General features: G+C 48.5%; 9 protein-coding genes and 2 non-coding genes across 11 annotated transcripts; 4 read left to right on the forward strand and 7 right to left on the reverse strand.

Moving 5' to 3' along the window:
• Positions 1-30: 30 nt before the first annotated feature.
• EI90DRAFT_3122944 (uncharacterized protein) lies at positions 31-621 on the forward strand (the record flags this gene model as incomplete). Its single annotated transcript, XM_039063549.1, has 4 exons — positions 31-180; positions 232-364; positions 426-526; positions 583-621. The coding sequence occupies 4 exons, from the start codon at positions 31-33 to the stop codon at positions 619-621; spliced, it is 423 nt and encodes a 140-aa protein (XP_038916402.1).
• EI90DRAFT_3055631 (uncharacterized protein) lies at positions 591-1,565 on the reverse strand. The gene is made up of 4 exons (XM_039060160.1): positions 1,365-1,565; positions 1,154-1,312; positions 1,051-1,102; positions 591-998 (listed from the first exon to the last, which is right to left on the reverse strand). The coding sequence occupies exons 1-4, from the start codon at positions 1,435-1,437 to the stop codon at positions 728-730; spliced, it is 555 nt and encodes a 184-aa protein (XP_038916403.1). The 5' UTR covers positions 1,438-1,565; the 3' UTR covers positions 591-727.
• On the forward strand, positions 1,510-1,765 carry EI90DRAFT_3055632 (uncharacterized protein; the record flags this gene model as incomplete). The annotated part of the gene is made up of 1 exon (XM_039060161.1): positions 1,510-1,765. A coding segment is annotated over exon 1 (222 nt), but the record flags the coding sequence as incomplete, so codon positions are not given.
• A 1,602-nt stretch (positions 1,766-3,367) lies between these two features.
• EI90DRAFT_3055639 (uncharacterized protein) lies at positions 3,368-3,947 on the reverse strand. The gene has a single exon (XM_039060162.1). It carries the CDS (start codon positions 3,934-3,936, stop codon positions 3,484-3,486), a length of 453 nt encoding a protein of 150 aa, XP_038916405.1. The 5' UTR covers positions 3,937-3,947; the 3' UTR covers positions 3,368-3,483.
• A 4,452-nt stretch (positions 3,948-8,399) lies between these two features.
• EI90DRAFT_3055646 (uncharacterized protein) lies at positions 8,400-8,978 on the reverse strand. Its single transcript, XM_039060163.1, has one exon. It carries the CDS (start codon positions 8,966-8,968, stop codon positions 8,516-8,518), a length of 453 nt encoding a protein of 150 aa, XP_038916406.1. The 5' UTR covers positions 8,969-8,978; the 3' UTR covers positions 8,400-8,515.
• A 48-nt stretch (positions 8,979-9,026) lies between these two features.
• Positions 9,027-9,603, reverse strand: EI90DRAFT_3055647 (uncharacterized protein). The gene is made up of 3 exons (XM_039060164.1): positions 9,465-9,603; positions 9,355-9,414; positions 9,027-9,303 (listed from the first exon to the last, which is right to left on the reverse strand). The coding sequence occupies exons 1-3, from the start codon at positions 9,549-9,551 to the stop codon at positions 9,124-9,126; spliced, it is 327 nt and encodes a 108-aa protein (XP_038916407.1). The 5' UTR covers positions 9,552-9,603; the 3' UTR covers positions 9,027-9,123.
• A 244-nt stretch (positions 9,604-9,847) lies between these two features.
• EI90DRAFT_3122949 (Lon protease C-terminal proteolytic domain-containing protein) lies at positions 9,848-13,252 on the forward strand (the record flags this gene model as incomplete). The annotated part of the gene is made up of 13 exons (XM_039063550.1): positions 9,848-10,064; positions 10,133-10,549; positions 10,607-10,751; positions 10,810-11,089; positions 11,146-11,317; positions 11,373-11,511; positions 11,564-11,770; positions 11,821-11,836; positions 11,882-12,080; positions 12,147-12,177; positions 12,229-12,673; positions 12,727-12,868; positions 12,924-13,252. The coding sequence occupies 13 exons, from the start codon at positions 9,848-9,850 to the stop codon at positions 13,250-13,252; spliced, it is 2,739 nt and encodes a 912-aa protein (XP_038916408.1).
• Positions 13,178-14,749, reverse strand: EI90DRAFT_3055653 (uncharacterized protein). The gene is made up of 5 exons (XM_039060165.1): positions 14,466-14,749; positions 14,315-14,408; positions 14,151-14,257; positions 13,920-14,099; positions 13,178-13,862 (listed from the first exon to the last, which is right to left on the reverse strand). The coding sequence occupies exons 1-5, from the start codon at positions 14,532-14,534 to the stop codon at positions 13,410-13,412; spliced, it is 903 nt and encodes a 300-aa protein (XP_038916409.1). The 5' UTR covers positions 14,535-14,749; the 3' UTR covers positions 13,178-13,409.
• An 852-nt stretch (positions 14,750-15,601) lies between these two features.
• EI90DRAFT_t121 lies at positions 15,602-15,672 on the forward strand. The gene has a single exon. It is a non-coding gene; the product is annotated as a tRNA-Arg (tRNA).
• Positions 15,673-17,104: 1,432 nt separating this feature from the next.
• EI90DRAFT_t124 lies at positions 17,105-17,177 on the reverse strand. Its single transcript has one exon. It is a non-coding gene; the product is annotated as a tRNA-OTHER (tRNA).
• Positions 17,178-18,936: 1,759 nt separating this feature from the next.
• On the reverse strand, positions 18,937-19,942 carry EI90DRAFT_3122952 (uncharacterized protein; the record flags this gene model as incomplete). The annotated part of the gene is made up of 3 exons (XM_039063551.1): positions 18,937-19,246; positions 19,287-19,366; positions 19,862-19,942. 3 exons carry the CDS (start codon positions 19,940-19,942, stop codon positions 18,937-18,939), a joined length of 471 nt encoding a protein of 156 aa, XP_038916410.1.
• Between the last annotated feature and the right edge of the window lie 717 nt (positions 19,943-20,659).

Below are 20,659 nucleotides of genomic sequence, written 5' to 3' on the forward strand. Positions count from 1 at the left end.
CACCAAATAGCATCTTTAGCATCCTTGACCATGTCCACCTTTGTTGGCTCCATTTTTGCTTCAGGGACCATTCATAACGATGCTCCCCCACTAGAAGATACTGTCAAAGAGACTGAGGTTACAGCTGACGCTAAGGAAGTGTCTGCAGAGAACACGGAGGAAGATGCAGAACCAGAGGATGTTCGTTCGCCGTCCAGCCCTTTGACAGCCCTAGTCTCATTCCGTATTTAGCCTGCTCCTCAAATCCGTGAAGAATGCGCCGAGACTTCAGCCTGCGCACCTCTGAATCACCACTTTGCCCACTGCACAGAAAGAGTCACATCTGGGCAAGGACAACCTCACGAAGACTGTGTCGAAGAGCTTTGTAAGTATCCCTTAAAGTAATACACCCTTACACACTCAATATTAGCATTAATTTAGTCCAGTGAGTGACGATTGCACCGCGGAAACCTTGCAGATACTCATACGTTCATTCATTCAATCGCTCAATCCTTTCACTACCCTCAGTCTCATGCACTGTGTGGACGTAAGTTTCCCTCGTCCCCCTTGGGTGACATCGGACTGTTGATCACGTTGACGTAGAATTGCCTCGCACCAAAACTATTCAGCAAACTTGCCTGAGCGTACACTGTCGCCTGTGGGTGTCGGAGATACAGATTCTGAGTCGGAAGATTGCAAACGCATACAAAAGAGTATGTATAGTCGTAGATTAGCTATCAACCTGGCACTAGTGAACTACCTCAAAACCAAACAAAAACGCAATCAGTAGAGAAAGGGTGACGCCAAGCCACGGAAGAGGTTGTCGGGTCATTCGTGCCATTGATGGTGCAAACGTCTGTGCAAATGCCTTGGTTGGACCAGGGCTCCCGCTCACTGTGACAGTGGGCCCAGCCGCAGCATTGCTTGTTGAACCAGCATTGTCCTTGATCTGAAACCGAGGTGACACAGAGTACACAGTACTGCTGTCATAATTCAGGAACACTGCGAAATAATCATCCCTTAGGAACGATGGTTAGAGGAGGCCAAGGAGGATTATAACACACGGCTAACCCTGTAGGTACACCCTCAAGATCAATGTTCAACGCAGACCAAGTAGTTGGGACTTGGAGGGGAATTAATGCGCTGCACATATGTGGAAGAGACTACAGCTCACCTTGTCTTGCTATTGGGAGTATTCCGTCTGTGCTCAAACGCAACAGCTCGATATCGAATGCGTTAATGCCTTGGTCAACACCGACTACCCATTTGACGACGTTGAGACCCTTGGCGGTCCATGTGTCATTAAGTGCTGGAGAGGTAATCATAAAATATGCTGAAAGCAAGTCAGCAACCGAGGGCGTTCAGAGCACAAACGTTAGGCATACATGGGGTTTGGGCGGAGGCAATTGAGAAGAGAGTTGAAAATAGCAGAGGGGTGACCAGAGAACGAACACGCATAATTGGTCGAGGCAGTAAAGAACTCGGATTGGTGTTGCGGGTCTTTGGGGTTGGAACTGTGCTCGGATGTGGCCACGTGCTCGCGGCTGGATGATGACTATTTTCGATGGAATGTTTTGGGTCATGCGTGGTTGCATTATGGTTGACATTTTTTCTATTAGAACACCAACTTTGTTTACATCGGGAAGTTGTGTGGCGGTTATTCGTAGCGGTTATTCTGGGGCGCTATGAGGCGTTGGGGGCGTTTTGCCCTTTCTTATTCAACTTGAAACTCCCTTTGTACGACGACGTTGCCACTCAGGAATGTCGCGTATATAAGGGAGGAATTCTTAGACTTTTCTCCCTCAGAACTCTTATTCGAGTCTGAGGTGAGAACTATTTCTCAGTATTTTACCTTATAACTCTTGGATAACTAACGCGACATAGGTATTTACAATACAGAACTCTTATTCGAGTCTGAGTCTAATGCGACATAGTCTTTATTCTAATATTTTCTTGTGTGCATGACATTCGTCTCGTTCCCCTGCATCTAGGAGGGCTCGCGATGCCAGAACCCATCCCCATTTGTCGAGGTCCATGATCTTCTCATAGTCCTTTACATTTCCCACGTCCTACCTCCTGGCACGTGTCATTCATTTATCGGAGGCTGTTTTCTTTTCTTCTTCCGTTCTCTTCTCCATTTGTCTCCGAGCCAACGAGGAAGAAAACCTACAAAACCCCTCTGAGATGAGCGCAAAAGGAAATATACACGTGATGATGGCCGAACAAAAAATGATGGGAATTGATTTAGAAACCAGCCAACAACCATTGCCTACATGTGACGTTATTATGTAATAAATATTCATTGCGTGCGGTCTCATTGTCCCCTCCCTGTTATTCCCCAACCCAACCCAATTACCAAACTAAAATTATTAATTACCATTACAGCGCTTGTGTATTGTAGAACGTGCTCGGAATAGGGTTTGTTTAGTGCAGTTAGTGTAGCATTGCTTATCGGTGTTATATATACATTGAAGTCATCCTCGTGCAATAACTGTGGCAAAAAAAAATCCACCAAGAATGAATCGAACCTGCACAAGCAGGGGGGAGACAGGCTCATAAACAGCGCTATAATCCACTAGACCAAGTAGACCTTACATGGATCCGGTCCTAAAAGTAATATATAAAGTGTTAATTTCAGCCACGGACCCGGGGTTGATCACGAAGTCAAAAGCCGCCCAATGTACATTTTTCATGACATTGATCACCCCTTGGAATTGAAGTTTTTCATCTTAAAAGTTTTCTAAGGGAGAAAAAAAAGAAACACCATTCAGGACTCGAACCAAGACCCATCCAGAGACGGGATTGAAGAGAATCCGGCACCGGCCACTAAGCCAACCCACCATGGCTGGGGGCCTCAACCAAACCATATATATGTACAGTTAAACTGGCCTCACAATTCCCTCGCCCCCCTTCATCCACTATTTTTTTCTTACTGCATACAACTTTCTGTTCCCTTCCGTTAAATGCCCCACAGTTATGAAGGCGCCCGGGCCCCTGCCCGTGCGTCTTCACGCTTGCATCCTATTCATTTCCTTCATTGTAATTGGCGGATTCAAAAAAGATATCATCATTTTCATATTTGTGTAAATTCATCAAACACGTGATTTTTTGCGCTCATCTCAGAGGGGTTTTGTAGGTTCACTCAACGAGGACTTGTGCGTGGGCGAAGGCGCAACGGATAGCATGGCGACGACCCTGACAAGATGTTGAAGCCTCTTGATTTGAAGCGAGCCGGTAGATACAAAAATCCCCCCCCAAAAAAAGGAGGTGATGGGGCAGGTGGAGGGTAACGATGAAGACAGACAGAGAGTAGCAGCAAGAAGCGCCAACAAAAGAGAAGAAGTGAAGTTACAAGAAACAAGGCATGAGCCGAAAAATGAAAGACACCGTAAACATCCGGGATCCAACTTGCAAAGGGTAACCAAGGCTAACTGCCTTATCCAATGCAAGACCGAATATTCAACACCAACCAACCACCCTAACCAGAACTAATAAGAGAATTAGTCAGAAAAATACGTCAGAGTCATAGAAAAAGGAAATAAACTCCAGCGTGCGCAGACGCAAGAGGAGGTAAAAGACTGTAGAACAACAGCATGCAGCGGACGCGAGAGGTGGTGGCTGAGAAGCCAAAGCGTACCGCGGATGCAGAAGAGAAGGCACGGAGGCCGAAGCGCTCAGCGGGCGTGCATAAAGGAAAGAAGGCATGGAGGCCGAAGCGTACAGCGGACGCGTGTAAAGAGAAAGAAAATCCACCGACGTACCGATCAAGCAGCAGAGTATCAGAAACATGGACACAATTGCATACCAGACAACTGAGAAAAACTGAACATCGCGGATGAACAGTCTAAAGGCATAAAGCAATGAAAATTGCGTACAGACGAGGACTTGACCTAGCAAGGGGGCACGGCGGATACCCAGAAGAAAACTGAGGCGCTGAGGCTGGCGCACACAAGTCATATTTAATCTCGTGCCTCCATTAAATTTAAACTTGTGCGTGGGCGAAGGTGCAACGGATAGCGTGGCGACGGCCCCGACAAGATGTCGAAGCCTCTTGATTTGAAGCGAGCCGGTAACATGGTAGAAGAAGAAGGAGGAGGGGAGGGATGGTGGTGAAAAATAAAAGGAGGGAGCTAGGAATCAAAAATTGAAGACCCCACAGGGGTACGGGCACAAAGAATTACAGGGTTCTTACGAATATAAATCCGCCAAGCATCAGAAGACCAACGACCTAAAGCTTGAATCCTCGAATCTGAAAAACCAAGAGCGGCAAGATGGGTAGCCCCTCCAGAGCGAAAAGAATGACCGGCAAATTCTTTCGGAAGACAAGTACGCAATCTTTGCAAAAACCAAGAACGGGAGGGTAAGGATCCATCACCTCGGACCCAAAGCTGGGGAAAGAAGGAGAAGGCATCATCTCGCAGTTGAAGGTAACGTTCAAAAATCAGAACAGGATCAAGTGGACCAGACCTGGACTGAATCAAAATAGGACTACCATGAAACCGGCGATCCACTTTGTGAGTGGGTAACAGGAATTGGAAGCAGCGTAAGGAATCGCGCACAACTATGTCGACTGACCGATGAAGAACCAACTTCCTGAACACCAGTTTTGAGGGGTCATCCGGCACAACCAATTCACCTAATTGCAACAAACCGTGAAAGGCTGTAAAAGCAATGGCGAGGAAAAGGCAGTCATCAAAGTCTTGAGAAGCACCGAACTCTTTCAGCAACAAGAGTAAGTGCGCATCTTCAATCGGCAACTTCCGGACGATTGGCTGGCCGTCAGTCCGCTCTGCTCCACGCAACGTGTTAACTACCATTGGGTGCTTGCAGGCCTCTCGAACCGAAGGATAACAAGGCTCCAAGTGGTGAGCAAGGCCTGACAGGTAAGAGGTAATCGTGCGGATTGAAATCAGTTTTCCTGATGGTCCTGTCTGTTTCGCCATAAAAGAGATAAACAAACTAAGCATATTAGGAGTTGGCTTGGGGTCGTAATGATGGATTTGGCAGAAGGTAAGATATGAATTAATCCCTGATTGATAGGCAGATTTTGTTGACTTGTCAAGAGCATTAGACAAATAAATCGCTCGCTGACGATGCAAACGATCCAATGTCCAAGGGGCATGTTTGGGCTGACGTGCCTTGGCGCTTACTGAAACATTCATTCCCATATCACCCCCAACATATCCCGTGGAGGCCTAAAGGAATAAATTTTCAGCCCTGGACAGTGAATAAGGGCCGAGTCGAAAAGGTGACGTGACAACGCATCTGCGACGGTATTTTCGGAGCCAGGGATATGAATAACTTGAACATCAATGTCGAAATCCATCATTGTTTCAACCACATGGAGGAGGAGTAGAACGTAATTAGGTTCGGCGGCTAGTGAATGGAAGATATCGACCGTGTTCATCGAATCAGTTCAAAGTAAAATGCGACGAGGTCTATCCGGTAACTGCGCAGCCCAATCAATTGCCGAGACAACCGCCAATGCTTCGTTGAAAAGCATGTCTCCAAAACGTAAGCTAGACTCCGAAATTGTTGCCACCATTGCAATCCTGATGTCCGGAGACCAGAAAGCCAATCCTACATTAGACATGTCTGTCAAAAAGGTCAAGTCTGCCTCGTGCTCCTTCCAAGTCCTGGCTCGCAAGAAGTTAACACCCGCCGAAACCTGGATGTGCTCTGTGAACCAAGTTAAGTCTTGTATGACTGACTTGTTCAAACGAATTGGCGCTAATGGAAGATTCTTCCCTCGAATTTTGGCATACGAAGATTGAAGTGCTGGTCGTAAGAGTGGATAAGCATTCAGCGCCCAATTGCAGTAGCCTAGGAGGCGTTGCCAATCTCGAAGAGGATGTCGGCGGGAAGAATGTTCAAGAAAGGTTTTGATTTCAACAATCAAGTTCTCTCTTTTTTCGTTCGGCATGACGATTGTTAACGTATCAAGGCACACTCGGAGACCAATTATCGTGAGTTGCTGGCCAAATTCTTGCTTTTTCTTTTCGTGTGGGATTCCTACCTCATCAAATAACCTGAGTAATTCCACTTGTTTGTGCGGGTAGGTTGAACCATACGGAACATAAAGTTCCAAATCCTCACAGGGCTCAAAAGAAAACACGTCGTCCACATAATGCAAGAGTCCAGGTAAGTTTCTTTCTTTGATGCCAATCCATAGGACCAACGCATAAAAAGTACTCCAGATCGCACCTGAAGCCCGGTTCCCGAAGACGCAACAACGATCAATGTGGTATTGACCATCAATCATCGTCGCTTGTCGAGCCTGCCATCTCGGGTGACAAGGAAGCAATCTGAAGGCTGAACTCGCATCAGTTTTAAAGAGCCAAGCGGGTGAACGACCATGCTTTTCCAAAAAAGAAAGTAGGAGGTTCCCTAAATCATGTAAATTGTCTAGCTTGAACGACCCTTCCTCCGGAGGTATTGCCGCATTCAAGGATGAGTCTCCAGCCGTATGATCGTTGACTAAACGGAATTTCGATGACCCGGACTTCGGGACTGCGAAGCACGGTTGCGACACCATTCCGGGGAGTAAGGTCGGCCCAAAGGCAATAGAATATCGGTCCAAAGAAATCTCCACATCTCGCTGCGACTTCAAGAATTCCCGCTTCTCCTCATCCATCTCATCCTTCCCTCAGCGATTATCATAACCTTCTCGAAGTGAGACCAAACGTTCGGGGTGCGCTCCCGGCCAGGAACCCTCGCAAAAACCTTTCAGCACAGACTCCACCAGGGCTCGATTAGGGTGATTGATCAAGAGTTCCTCAAGCTTATCAGAACGGATAGGTGTCACTATTTTAAAGAGATGAGCATTATGGGCGACAGTTTCGGTAACCAACTCATGGTCATAGTCGGTATTCGGGGTTATGGGTAAAGGTTCTCTGAAGACAGTAGACGTTACCGAAGGTGTGCCCGATTTTTCGTTGCCCCACACAAATCCTCGCAGATAGCGTGGCTCTCTGATCGATCTTCTCCAATCACTGATCCTTTCCAGACTTCTTCCCTTCCTTTTGTTGACAGTTGATACGCCGATGTTCTCCTTGGCACTGGTCACATACGTGCTTGTATCGGCAGTTGGTATGAGGGGTTCCCGCATTGAAGCGTCGACAGATCTCTGAATCAAACCTCCCTCTCCCACTAGGGTTAGGTCGTTGTGATCCACTGCTCCCTGCAAAAGAGCCGAAGAGGAATGGGTGGTTAGTTTCGACGTCATCAAAGGTAAGTCTAGCATCTGCTGCGAGATCTTTTCGGAACCTGACATCGAACTCAATGACTCCGCGCTCCTTATAGAATCCTGCCGAGGTAAAGAGTCGTCGCATGTAACGCTTGTACCCCTCAAGTTCTCCCTTCCTGTGTGGGTATATGAAGAGTACTGCTTCGGAGTAGGCTTCAAAGGCCCTTGTCCAGGTAGCTTCTCCTCAGATTGTTCCTTTCACTTCAACTTGATTAAAGATGAATTTGAAGCGACTGGATTCATGGACCACCTCTTCATCCAAGGCCTGCCCCAACTCGATGGCATAGAGTTTGTTGAAATCCACGAATTTGTTGAGGAGAACTGCTTCCCAGAGTGAGTCGGGTAGAGGGGGCTTATGCAACTCGCCTTTGAGGTCTCTGAGTGCTCTCTTCTGCCTCTCCAAGTAATATTTCCGAACAATATTCGTCTTGGTGGCAAGGCATATGTTTTTAAAGTGCTCGTGCTTTGTTCCCCTACTCGATCCCGCAAAACTAACGTGTTTCTTCCCATCACTGCTCGAGCTACTTCCTCTTGAATGGGTTTCCTCTGAGTCGCTTTCTCGCTTGTCAGCATCCCTGAGGATTCCTTTGACTCGTTTTGCTCTCCGACTCCATCCATCTTCTTCGTCGCTTGATTCTCGTTGTCGCTTTCGACGTTCTTGTGGGTCACTACCTTTACCTTTTGATTCAAGGGTAACTACGGTAGTATCTCCTTTCCCTTGCTCAAACCTGTCAATCAATGAGAAAATATGCTCGCGATGCTTTTGTAAATCGTAAACTTCAATAAGGTCAAGGGCCTCCTTTCTCGCGTGATTGTAGTCCCCAGTGGATTCTGCGTCTCGCACGATGTCCTCAAGGATGTCCTTCGGGCCCTTATCAAAGTCGGACTTGGGTGGATTTCTCCTCTCGATTCCTGTTGACGCCTTTACTGAGGACGAACTCGTTCCCAGTGTCTCAGAAGTTCCGCTCGTTCCTCCTGCCGTAACCTGGGGTAAAATCGACTCTTCCTCCCCGTCAGGCATAAACCTTCTTTGTTTGGACGAAGGACGAGAGAATAGGCTGATTCGATAGATATAACGATGAAGACAGACAGAGAGTAGCAGCAAGAAGTGCCAACAAAAGAGAAGAAGTGAAGTTACAAGAAACAAGGCATGAGCTGAAAAATGAAAGACACCGTAAACATCCGGGATCCAACTTGCAAAGGGTAACCAAGGCTAACTGCCTTATCCAATGCAAGACCGAATATTCAACACCAACCAACCACCCTAACCAGAACTAATAAGAGAATTAGTCAGAAAAATACGTCAGAGTCATAGAAAAAGGAAATAAACTCCAGCGTGCGCAGACGCAAGAGGAGGTAAAAGACTGTAGAACAACAGCATGCAGCGGACGCGAGAGGTGGTGGCTGAGAAGCCAAAGCATACCGCGGAGGCAGAAGAGAAGGCACGGAGGCCAAAGCGCTCAGCGGGCGCGCATAAAGGAAAGAAGGCATGGAGGCCGAAGCGTACAGCGGACGTGTGTAAAGAGAAAGAAAATCCACCGACGTACCGATCAAGCAGCAGAGTATCAGAAACATGGACACAATTGCATACCAGACAACTGAGAAAAACTGAACATCGCGGATGAACAGTCTAAAGGCATAAAGCAATGAAAATTGCGTACAGACGAGGACTTGACCTAGCAAGGGGGCACGGCGGATACCCAGAAGAAAACTGAGGCACTGAGGCCGGCGCACACAAGTCATATTTAATCTCATGCCTCCATTAAATTTAAATGACTTGTTGATCAGGTCCTTGACTGTATTGTAGCGGAGTTGGCCGAAGCCCTTGTATTGTATTGCATTACATAATATTATACCCGTGCTTCATCATCATACCCGGCTAATCGGTTCCGACCAACTTAGTGGACACGGGCCAGCGCAAAATGGGATTGCAAGAAAAGAAAAAGAAATACAACGGCCAAGGGCGAGCCGGTACAATAAGATGATAACGAGATAATAGTACCAGTCACAAAGGTGGAGTTGGGGAAGGTGGAGGGTAGGCAGAAGAGAGAGCAGCGCAAGCGAGGTTGGAGCAAGAGCTGACAGCAAGCAGTCACGATAACGAAAACAAGGGAGAAAGATATGCTTACAGAGAACAGTAAGAAGGAAGCGGAAAAGCAATTACTACGCAATAACCAGAGGGGGTACTGGCAAGCGAGCGTGAGTTACAAGCCCTGCTGCACTGGGGGAAACATACCAGTAACTCCGAGCACAAGCGCGAAGGCAAGCGAGCAGGTGGGGGAAAGGAGCAAACCTCCCCCTTCCTCAGCAACTTAACCTCAGCCATGCTAGAGGCAAGTTAGGACCCGGGCAGTTGGTCACCCATCACGATCCATCAGCACTGCGGCAGTGCAGAACGAGACGGACTGCTCCAGGTCGCACGTGCCCGGCCCCGATTAGTCCCGTGAAATAGGATATTAAACTGGAATGAAACTGGCCCACGTGAGAATCTGACCGGACATTTGTAAGCTAGGCAGGTTACCAGCCTCCGCCGCATAAGATCACATTTCCAATCGACGCTGTGCGAGTTTGCTGCCAACACCTCCCATCTAACACTCCAATAGTGTTGTTCGCCTCTTTACAATGACCCCCAGCCACTTCGAGCATCCGAGGCCCCCAACTCTTCCAGTGCTCTTCCTGCCGAGCCCCGCTGTAGTTCTCCCCGCGCTCACAGTCACAGTGCCTATCACAGATGACATACTCCGCCCGCTTGTTAAGCTCGTCCAACAATCTGACTACCCCATACTTGGTGTCTTCCCATTCCTTGGCAACGATGCTCCCATCCATGAGTGGGGTTGCGGTGAGCATCGTCCAATTGTTCAACAAAGCTGTCCTCCCCGTTAATGGATGCTTTTTGCTCACTGAAAGCCGCCCGTCTATTAAGGCTTTCTCGCCCTTCGGGGCTGTCCCTAAACTCTAGATCGTCACACTATTCCGTTACCCTCCAGGGCCTTACTCGTATTCGTCTCGCGAAGGTCTCACCGATCGTCGATGAGTCCCCTGACCATCTTCCAGAATACTCCGTGGTATATCCATCTCCTGAAGACAATGACGACTTGCCATCACCAGAGTTAGACCATTCTTTCCGATCGGCTGCGAACAGAATTATCGAACGAATGGAGTTCGAGACCATCGCTGGTAACTCTCCGCCTCTAAACGGCCGAGGCAGTCCCGAAGTATGGCGGACCCTTCGTTCTTTGATTTCTGAAGCAAAACCAAATGGTTTGGTTTGGCTTGCTGACATGATGATCGGTGTTGTCAGTGCCGAATGGGAGGATAAATTAGGTATGGTTGGCTTCGCTACGGCGTGGACGCTCGCTAATTCTAATTTACCCTGTCTAGCTTTCTTGTCTGCTGCAACAGTTAACCAACGCATCCAGAAAGCGGTGGAAATTTTCAACAAGCGTGCAGACATATCGGAAGTCGCCACCAAGATTTCGCAGGATGTTAGCGAATCCGTCTCGAAGCAGCAGAAGGAATTTTTCTTGTAAGCCCCCTTCGTTTTAGTGCTCTCCACCTTATCACTGAGGCTTAGGTTTACTTAGACGTCAACAGCTGCAAGCGATCCAGCGCGAGCTGGCAAGATTGACACGGAATAATTCACCATCATCAGTAAGCCGGAAGAAGATAAGTGAGAGTGATTCTCCAACTACCGGTTCGGAGCTCGACGACGATAACGATGAGGGCGACGACTTGAGTGACATGAAGAAGCAAATTGAAGCGATGAATCCGGGTAGTGAGGAGAGGAAGATGGCTGTAAGAGAATACAAGCGACTCAAGCGGATACCCTCCGGTAGTGTGGAGAACGGAGTCATACGCAACTATGTAGGCCCTGCGCTGCCCATCACACATCATTAGCAGATCTTACGTTCCCTCGATAGCTGGAGTGGCTCACATCCTTACCATGGCCCGGAACAATCGCCCAGGACCGATATTGGGCAGCGCAGTCTGTCGTTCTTGACAAATCATTCCTTGACAGAGCGAGGCGGCAACTTGACGAGGATCATTATGGATTAGAAAAAATTAAACGACGATTGATTGAATATCTAGCAGGTTGGGTCCCGATGGTGCCTCTTATGATGAACGGATGATGCTGATTAGGTCTCAGTTGTACGTTTGAAATCACTGAACGAAGTCCGAGCAGCGGAGATCCCGCCTGCCTCAAATGCCCTTGGTCTTAATGCCACTTCATTGACGCCGGTACCCACGAAGAAAGCCCCAACCACGAGCAAGGGCCCAATACTCCTGTAAGTGAAATGCTCACCTCCCCATCCTCTGCCCACATCCGTGCACGCATAGATTAGTGGGGCCCCCAGGGTGCGGAAAGACATCCGTTGCACAGTCAGTCGCGAAGGCCTTGGACAGACCATTCCAGAGGATATCGCTGGGAGGTATACGTGACGAAGCTGAAATCAGAGGTCACAGGCGCACGTACGTTGCAAGCGGTCCAGGAGCAGTTGTTCAAACCCTCCGAAGGGCTGGCAGGCCAAATATGGTTCTTCTCTTGTATGTCGTTTTCCCAGAATGACCACCCCTTCTCATGTGTTTTGTTACAGGGATGAGATTGACAAGGTAATTCCCTTATGACGCACGGTGCGGGGGCTTACGAGGTTCAAGGTTGGACATAATAACTTCCATGGTGACCCGTCGGCTGCCCTTCTGGAGGTGCTGGATCCCGAGCAAAACCACGCATTCAATGACCATTATATCAATGTTCCGGTTGATTTGAGTCAAGTTTTGTTCATTGCAACCGCAAACACTCTGGATACAATTAGCGGGCCTCTCAGGGATCGATGCGAGGTTGTGTATCTGTCAGGTATGCCCGGGGAATACCGTGAGCTAAAATAGGCGTTTGACGCAGTACATGTTTCCCAACTTGAAGGCTACACGTATGACGAAAAGATACACATTGCGTGAGTATCTCCGCGCCTGCTCCCGATATCACTAACTTGGCTATTGTGTAGTAAGCGTTTCCTCGTCTCAAAACAGGCGAAGGCAAATGGATTGCCAATGGATCAACTTAAAATTACCGACTCCGCCATGCAATACATTGCGTCGCGTTATACACGGGAAGCGGGGGTGCGGAATCTTGAGCGTCAAATTGGCGCCGTCGTTCGCTTTAAAGCAGTGCAGTGGGCTGATTCTCATGACACAAGCAACCAATCTACCTATAATCCTGTTGTAGACGTTCAAGACTTGGGGGAAATCCTTGGGCTTGAATGGTGGGACCCTGAAGAGCGGGAGCGAGAGGGAAGAAAGGGAATCGTTAATGGAATGGTCGTTCAAGGCGAGGGTGAAGGAGGTATTCTTAATGTCGAAACTATCCTTATCCCAGGTAGCGGAAAACTGCGTCTGACAGGTTCGCTTGGCGAAGTGATCCGGGAGAGTGGAGAAATTGCGCTTAGTTGGGTAAGACTACTTATCATCTAGAGTACTTTGACTGAGCTTTGTACCTGACCAAGGTCAAGTCGAACGCATTCTTACTTGGAATTACGTCTTCCTCGATGGAAGATCCTTTGCTGCATCCTGACCATGTGGACGTTCATTTACACCTCCCCGCTGGTGCACAGAAAAAAGATGGTCCTTCCGCTGGGATTGCTATGGGTAAATTGTCTCAATCTACTCCAAATCTTGACTGACCGCCCTCGAAATGAACCAGTCTGTGCCTTCGTTTCCCTCTTCACCGGAGCTGTGGTCCCCTCAAATGTCGCCATGACGGGTGAAATCACACTGCGTGGTCACATCACCGCAATTGGTGGCGTCAAGGAGAAATTGCTTGGCGCGCATCGAGCGGGGATCTCTACCGTAATCCTTCCGGCGAAGAATAGAAAGAATGTGGAGCACGACTTAGGCAATCACCCTCTCCGTCGCCAGATGAATATTGTTTTTGTAAACACTGTTCGGGAGGCGCTAGACGCTGCCTTCGGTCCTGGGGTCCTCTCTTGGAGGGATTCCCTGCGTCCCGGCTTCCTCGAGAGCAGGTTGTAACATTGTGTGTGTGTGTGTGTGTGTTTTTTCGCTTCTTTTGGCAAGCACATTGTACAAATCTATCTAGTGCAAACTCGATATTGATGTGCGACTGCATTAATGCGTAGCTCATTGAAGTAGGCTCTATGGCTATGAGGGATAGGAGGGATAGGACAGCTTATCTTTGTTGATCCAACTTGAGCTTGAGGAATGAAGTTATGTGAGGATATTGTAAATCCCAGACTGCGTCCATAACGGAGTCAACAGTTAGAAATCTCAACCATGGATCCAACTTTAGCTCTTGATTCCACACAAACGAGGTTGATTCGCCCCCTCGATATATCGCCGCCGTCACTTGATATACCTGCTCGCTCCGTGGATCCTTTCGAGGGTGCACGTTAACGTTTGCCTTGAAGAGTCGAAACTCCCATCCGCAGAGTATGCGACCGTCCACAGTTATAGTTTCATTGGGTATATCGCACTCGATGCGGTTCCAATCAAACCCAAGTCGGAGTGGTTGTCCGATGGCCTTTAAGTAAGCTTCTTTCAAAGTCCAGAGGATGAAGATCCGCCTCATTATCACTTCATCACCCAAGTCAGTGGACAAGAATGACCGTTCTAGCGGTGTGATCTCCAGATATCATTCAGAATGGATCGGACGTGATGATGATGATGCCCAAAGAAATACCTTGTGCGATAACGATTCAACGAAGACGGAAGTCGAGATGCTGGAAGGAAGGTGTATCCGGCGAACATCGCAGCCAACATTAGCGACAGCAGCTGCTGGACCTAGCGCAAATGCCATTGCAACTAGCAGTCCGTCGTGGGAAATATTATACCCCAACTTCTTTTCGTAGGCCGGACACAGCTGTCTCATAGTTGAGAGGAGACATCAAGTCGCACAGCAAAGGTTGCTTACGATAGAGGGTTTGCTGCCATCTTCATTTCCGACGATACGCCATGCGCTGATTGGGATTTCTCTTTGGTTCATAACAATATGCGGAAGAAGTCTCCCACAAAGGCAAGCTCATGGAGGAGGTACCTGAGCAAAGATCGCATAAACCTCACGAGAAATACACCTACACCAAGCAGCATACTGATCCCCACTCCGAGCTAGAATATTGGTAACTTTGGTTTGAGAATCCTTGTCAAGACATTGGAAACAGATATTGTACTCCTAGAAACCGTCGCTACAATGAACACGGCCGACTATCCCACACTATCGTCTGCTGACCTCTATTGTGGGCAGTCGGTTAAGGGTGAGGATCCACGCATATATTGGGGGGTCCAAAGATGTATTCATCGGCCAAAGGTTTAGACTGGCGATCGCCAGTGGAAACCTTTCGCAACAGGGGAATCGTAAAGTCAAGGATGGAGATCGGTTGATTTAAGCGCCAGGGCTGACGAGTCGGTGATCATGTGATTACGGGTAAAATCTCCTATGTGATAAATTGTTTTTGGCATTTTTTTTACCAACGGCCCAACAGTCAATGAGAAGGCAGACGTTGTGATTGTTAGATGTGACAGGTTTATGACAATTTCGATGCAGTGGGAGGTATTCATGACACAATTGTTAAAATTGTTAAAAACATATTCAGAGTGTTTCAGGGTGTATAAATATATCAAAAATGCCAAAAACAATTTATCATGCATACTTAGAAATAGTAAAGAAATCCTCACCTCAGACCCATATAAGGGATCCGAGGGAGGGGGAGTAGTAAATAATTTTGCTCTCTTTATACACGGTATAACAGAGAGAATGAGGGTTGAACCCCCAAATATCATCCAATAATTGCGACGATATTAGAACTGTCTCAGGTAGTCACTGCTGTCAATAATCACATTATTGACAGCTGGATGATGGGGCCGATTGTGTCAGAGACCGGATGCGGGATGAGGGAGACATCCCCATGGTGGAAGGCTTTGGCCTCAGCGACTTAGACCAGGAGCACTGTGCCCAGTTTACACGTCCATGCCCTAATTTACTAACTGGCAATGAGAACTAGAAGGGGGATAACTCTAGTCAATTTTATCACTAGGGTGTAACCTATCTACAAGTTATGTATATATAGTTACATAGGGGGCGGGCCCATGAACAGTGGGACCGAGTGGAGCAGAGCTAACAGAGTTACATGTTAGCTGACTGAATATTACTGATGAGTCGGGTTACGGGTTTAGCAGAGTGATGGGCTATAACCCACAAGCGGAAAGGAGGGATTGGCCTGAAGGTAGGCTTGCAGGGCAAGCAACTAAATTGCCCAGTGGAGGTGGGAGTGCACTAGTGGACATCAGAGCTGTCCAGAGGCCTTCAGGGCTCCGTACTTAGGGAGGCGTAGGTAATATATGTTAGAAACCACCTCTGCCTAATGTGGGCATTTAGTGTAATGGTAACACTCTTGGTACCTATGCAGGGTTCTGCAGTTCGACTCCCAGAATGTCCATATTTTAGCATTAAGGTTCCCAAGACCACGTGTACAAATTCCAACAATATATTGAATTGAAGGGGTGGTGACCATTGGGGGAGTCAGAGGTGATTGTGGAATCCAGAGGCTCTGAGGTTAGTGATGAAGGAGTGGAGGAAATCCGGAAGGGCCGGAGGTAGTGGAGGGTGATGGCCATGGATGGATATGACAGATTGTTGCATTTCCAACAGATGTCAGGGACTGACCTGTGTCAGGGCTTGGTCCTCAGTCAAGGACAGCCCAGCCTCAGGGCTAGGTGTGTGCAATGTTCTGGGTGCCTGGGTGCTAGACCCTGTCCTCAGCTCCTCAAACTCACTGAAGGGACTAAGTGGGGATTGAGTTGAGAAGAAGGGTAAGTTTCCCTATTCCCCACTTGGCTGCTATAAAAGGGAAATGTACTGTACAGTTCATAACGTGACTATGGGTAGAAGCTGAGCATGTTCCTGCAACTCGGAAAAGGTGTCACATGGGTTAAGGCGAGTTGCTTGCCTTGACCCACATGATTTTTCCTGTGGGTTCACATGCAGGCTGTAGTTGTGAGAGATATGTAAAGATGGGGAGGTCAGGGAAGTGGGGGAAGTCAGGGAGGGTGGTTCTGGGGTTGTGTGGTTGGGTGCCCTGACAGTGGGGTCAAGGGCTGATCCCTGACACCTGGGGTCAAGAGCACCTGGGTGTATCACCCAGCGCTGAGGGCCCAGTAGGGTGTGATGTGGGCATGCATAGCAATGGGCCCGGTGCAGACAAGCATCCCTGGCCACTTAAGCTGAAGTGGGAAGTGTGAATTGTTATTAACAGAAAAGAAGGTAAGCTACTTGCCTGAAGTGGGAAGTGTGAGAAGAAGGCTACTTCCCAGTTCCCACTTAGGCTATGTTTATATACATGTGGCTGAGGCCACATGGGAGAAGCCACATCATCTATGCACACAGCCACACCTGTCCGGGTATCTCTGCAAGAGATCCTAGGAGCATCCAGTGTGTGGGAAGTTGCTTGGTGTGCCTGGATCCAGGCATGTTGCACTGTGGCTGGGTCAATGGTACATTGATATGAGGAAAGTTGTCTGTGTAATATGTAATAGGAAAGAAAAGAAGAAAGAAGAAAGAAGGGAAAGAGAAGAAAGGGGGGAGGGGAGGAAGAAGGAGAGGGAAGGGTGGAGGACAGTGGGATCAGGTGGGGCTGGACCAGACAGAGCAGGGTCAGGCAGGTGTGCCCTGACAGGGGATAATGCAATTTCCGTGACATTTCCCACATCAGATATTTGGCAATGACCTGTGACTCACCAGCAAGCACACATGACCTGCATGTGACCACAGTCCTCATGACTGTGTCACAAACCCACCCAGGGAAGATCTGAAACACTACCCAGGCAGGTGTGTCTGATGGAGCTTGGTGTTCTTATTGTAGTCTGAAAAAGAGGCCACACCAGGATTCGAACCTAGGACCATCCAACATATATTTGGAGGTGTTAACCACTACACCATATGGCCGGTAGCCATAGGCCTGTTCTCTAGGAGCAGATGGTCTGACCACAACAGTTCTGGGTCATCCGATGGTGGGTCAGAGACAGGCCGGAGGTGGGGTGGAGCTCCGAGGGTGATGGGGTGTTGAAGGGACTCAGCTTCAGCAACTCAGAATGGAGTGCTGCACCCGTTACGTCCTCATTGTCCCCAATTTGTCAGGGGGGCTGGCAATGGAGGAACTGAGGCCACCAGCAGAAGGGGGCCAGAAGTGTTACGGGGATGGGGGAAATTCCCCATTCCTCGATCCGTTCTTATAGTGGGAAGACGAGAGTCATGTCTAGTTTGTACCATAACTGGAAGTGTAATCGATGAGTGATCCCAGTCTGACCTGGGAGTGGGCGATCGAATTCCCATCGATCGCGATGGGTGATGTAGTGAGCTATTAAGGGATTGATGATTGATAGTCGGAGATATCAGGACAGATGGGTCAGCCACGGATACTTGGCGCTCCTCAATGGAGCGTACTGTGTGCAAGGTCGTGACTGGTGAGATGGGTGAGAGCTTCGCGTAGTTGCCATCGGGTACTTGGCGTTCGCAGTGCGAACGTACCGGTAGCGGGTTGATATCGTAGGCGTGCAATGAGGGCTGACTATTAGGGCCTTCGGTGACTTGGCGTTCCCAAAGGGAACGTACCGTTGGCGGGGACATATGATGACTGGCAAAGGAAGAAACAGACGGTGGATGGGCGGCTACTTGGCGTTCGCGTAGCGAACGTGCCGACATCGAGGGTAAGTGGGCCTCATAGTGTTCACGATCACCATGATCGTGATGGGACGTCGTATGTTGAGTACTGGGGGGAGAGCGGAGTGATGAAGACCCATAGGGTACAGGTTCAATAGGACGATACACACGTCGAGAGTCTTCGACTCTCGACTTCGAGTTCTCGCGGCGAGGGCCGTTAGAGGACTCGATATAACCAGACTTATAAGACATATTGAGAGTTGTACAGTCACACAGGTTCAGTTGAGTCACAGGGAGGGTTGTTACAGAAGACGGTACACGAGACAGTTGTAGAGCAGTTGTTAGTTAGCGGGAACCGCCTTCGGCGGTTTCCGTACATGACGCGTGACTATCTACAAATGGTAAGGTCGCGGGAAATCCCGCGAAACACAAACAACCTTGGCCAGCACCAAAACCCCAATGGGGAAAGCTTTGCACGAGGGGGGGGAAAGGGGTAGAACGGGTAAGGAGGATAGGGTAGCGGGATAGAGGACGGAAAGGAGAAAGAGGGGAGGAGCGATAGAGAGGGGAAGTCTTTGACCATGCGACGGATATGGTCGTTGGAGACTCCGTATCCGTAACAAAAAGCCCCCCTCACTACTTAACAATGGAGGTGTTAGCAAGGGTCAATCATTTGTCATGTGATTTGTTGGGTTTTATACCAAGGCGCCTTTAGATGCGTCTGTCACTCAGCTCTTGGTTCAAGGTGGAGCAGCAGGTGAGTAGAGTGCGATAGACATCATGGAAGAGGGTTTGGATTCAAGGACTTAATATTATAACTGGGGGAAACTATTTACTAGAGTGGTACATGCATACATATAGCAGAGATAATTGGATCTGAAGGTAAACAAAGGTTACCAAGGGGAAGAAGAAGTAAATAGAAAGACTCCACAGGACAAATATAGAATAGGCAAAAAGCCTGAGTTACGTCTGAAGTTTGTGGAGTGGGAGAATTAGAAACCAACTGAATGGTAAGGCCTGGGCCCATCTATGAAAGAGCAGGGGACTACAGGGGAAGATGTCTGGAAAGGTCTGGAGCCTGGAAGTTGTAGTCCTGAAGATTGGGGTTGTAGAAAATATCAAATGATAAAACAATAAAGAATAACATGACCAGAGGTAAGGTAGGAGTGGGGAGGTACTGGAGGTACATGACTGGAGGTGCTGGAGCTGCGGAGACCAGAAGTAAGAAGGAGGGTGGATAGGCAAGTTGAGGGTTACCAACAACAAGTAGATCCATATCCTTTGAACAAGAGGTCCAAGGAGGTGGAGGTGTGGTAGGGGAGGTCTGGAGGTAGGAGTGAGAGTTGAGGTATGTCCTGAGGTTCCCAACAGCTTGTCAGTACTCTAGTAACTTACCAAAACAATGTAGGAGTTCCAGAGGTGATGTGGACGTAGATGGGAGGAAGAGTGGGAGAGAGTCGAAGGAGGAGGTAGTCCTAGGATTGTTGGCATCAACTGGAGGCAGCAGAGAGAGATTGGGAGGCTGGTGGAGGTCATAGGAGTCGTCTAGGACTAGGGTGGAGGGAGGTGGAAGATCTGGGATATGACAGACTGCATGTATAGTTCCTTATTCACTGCATTTAGAGCAGAATGTCAGGGGATGACTCACAGGTCCCCATGACCCCCCCCCCTATGGCCCACAACCCTATGTAGAAACAGCCCTATCCAGGGCACACTGCTGTGGGTGAGAAGGTGTATAGAAAAAGGGCAAGTAGTATACAACTTGCCTGCTATGGGTAAGAAGGTGAGAAGGAAGCTAACTTCTCACCTTCCCACAGTGGCCACAATATAATGAAAACTTCCAGGAATATCCGGAAGTCACATGAGGCCCAAGGCCCAGGGCCTGGTTGTCATATCCATACCAACTCCACCCAACTTCTGATCTACTCTGCCACCGTTCCGGTTCACCTCTGGTTTGTCCTCTCCCTCACCTCCACCATATCCTCCGGTATACCTCCAGTCCACCTCCACCTCCAATCTCCAGCACCTTCTCTGGTACCCCTTATCCTCATCTTAGAAGTTTATTAATATTTCTACTTACCCAATATTACTATGGACCTCCTAGGACCTCCACCAACCCCACTCCACAGTGCTCGATAAGGCAATTCTCTCATGAGCTCGCCAACCTGGCAAGTGGGTAAGTCCATCTTGGGTTTTCCCTTTGTTCTTATTTGTCTTGTATTATGTATATAAGTCATGTACTGTAGTTGATGGCACTTCAGTGCAAAATCGACGACTAGTTCCCCCTGAGTTCGTGCCCCCTTGTTCTGAAGTTAAGGACCCAACACTAGCATTACCAAATGTTGGCACAGCGCTCCTCTCCAAGTTGCTGAGGCCATGGTCCCTCCGCTCATCCTCTACCTCCAGCCTCCCTTCCGGGGAAAGGTCCAGACACACTTGTTCCCTCCAGCCATGTTCTGACAGTATTTTGCACTCATAATGTTCCTTTAATGCTGACTATGTCTAGAGTGATTTGTACACATTCACAGACTTGTGGATTAGTTATGGACGTGATGCCGAGAGCAGGCACCAGTTTCCTCTGAAAGATGTTCACAAACATGTTCACATTCTTTATGTTTGTGACCTAGGCATTCATGCTCCCACTCTCGAGCTACATACGACTCTTTTATAGGTTCTGACTTCAACTGTGTTGTTTCCAGTAGCACGCATGATTTGGCTGTCATCATCGAGGCTGTTGATGAAGATGGGCTGGCTCCTCATGAACCCAT

This window comes from Cantharellus anzutake (assembly GCF_015039405.1).
Source record: "Cantharellus anzutake strain C23 chromosome Unknown EI90scaffold_21, whole genome shotgun sequence".
Lineage (NCBI taxonomy): Eukaryota > Fungi > Basidiomycota > Agaricomycetes > Cantharellales > Hydnaceae > Cantharellus > Cantharellus anzutake.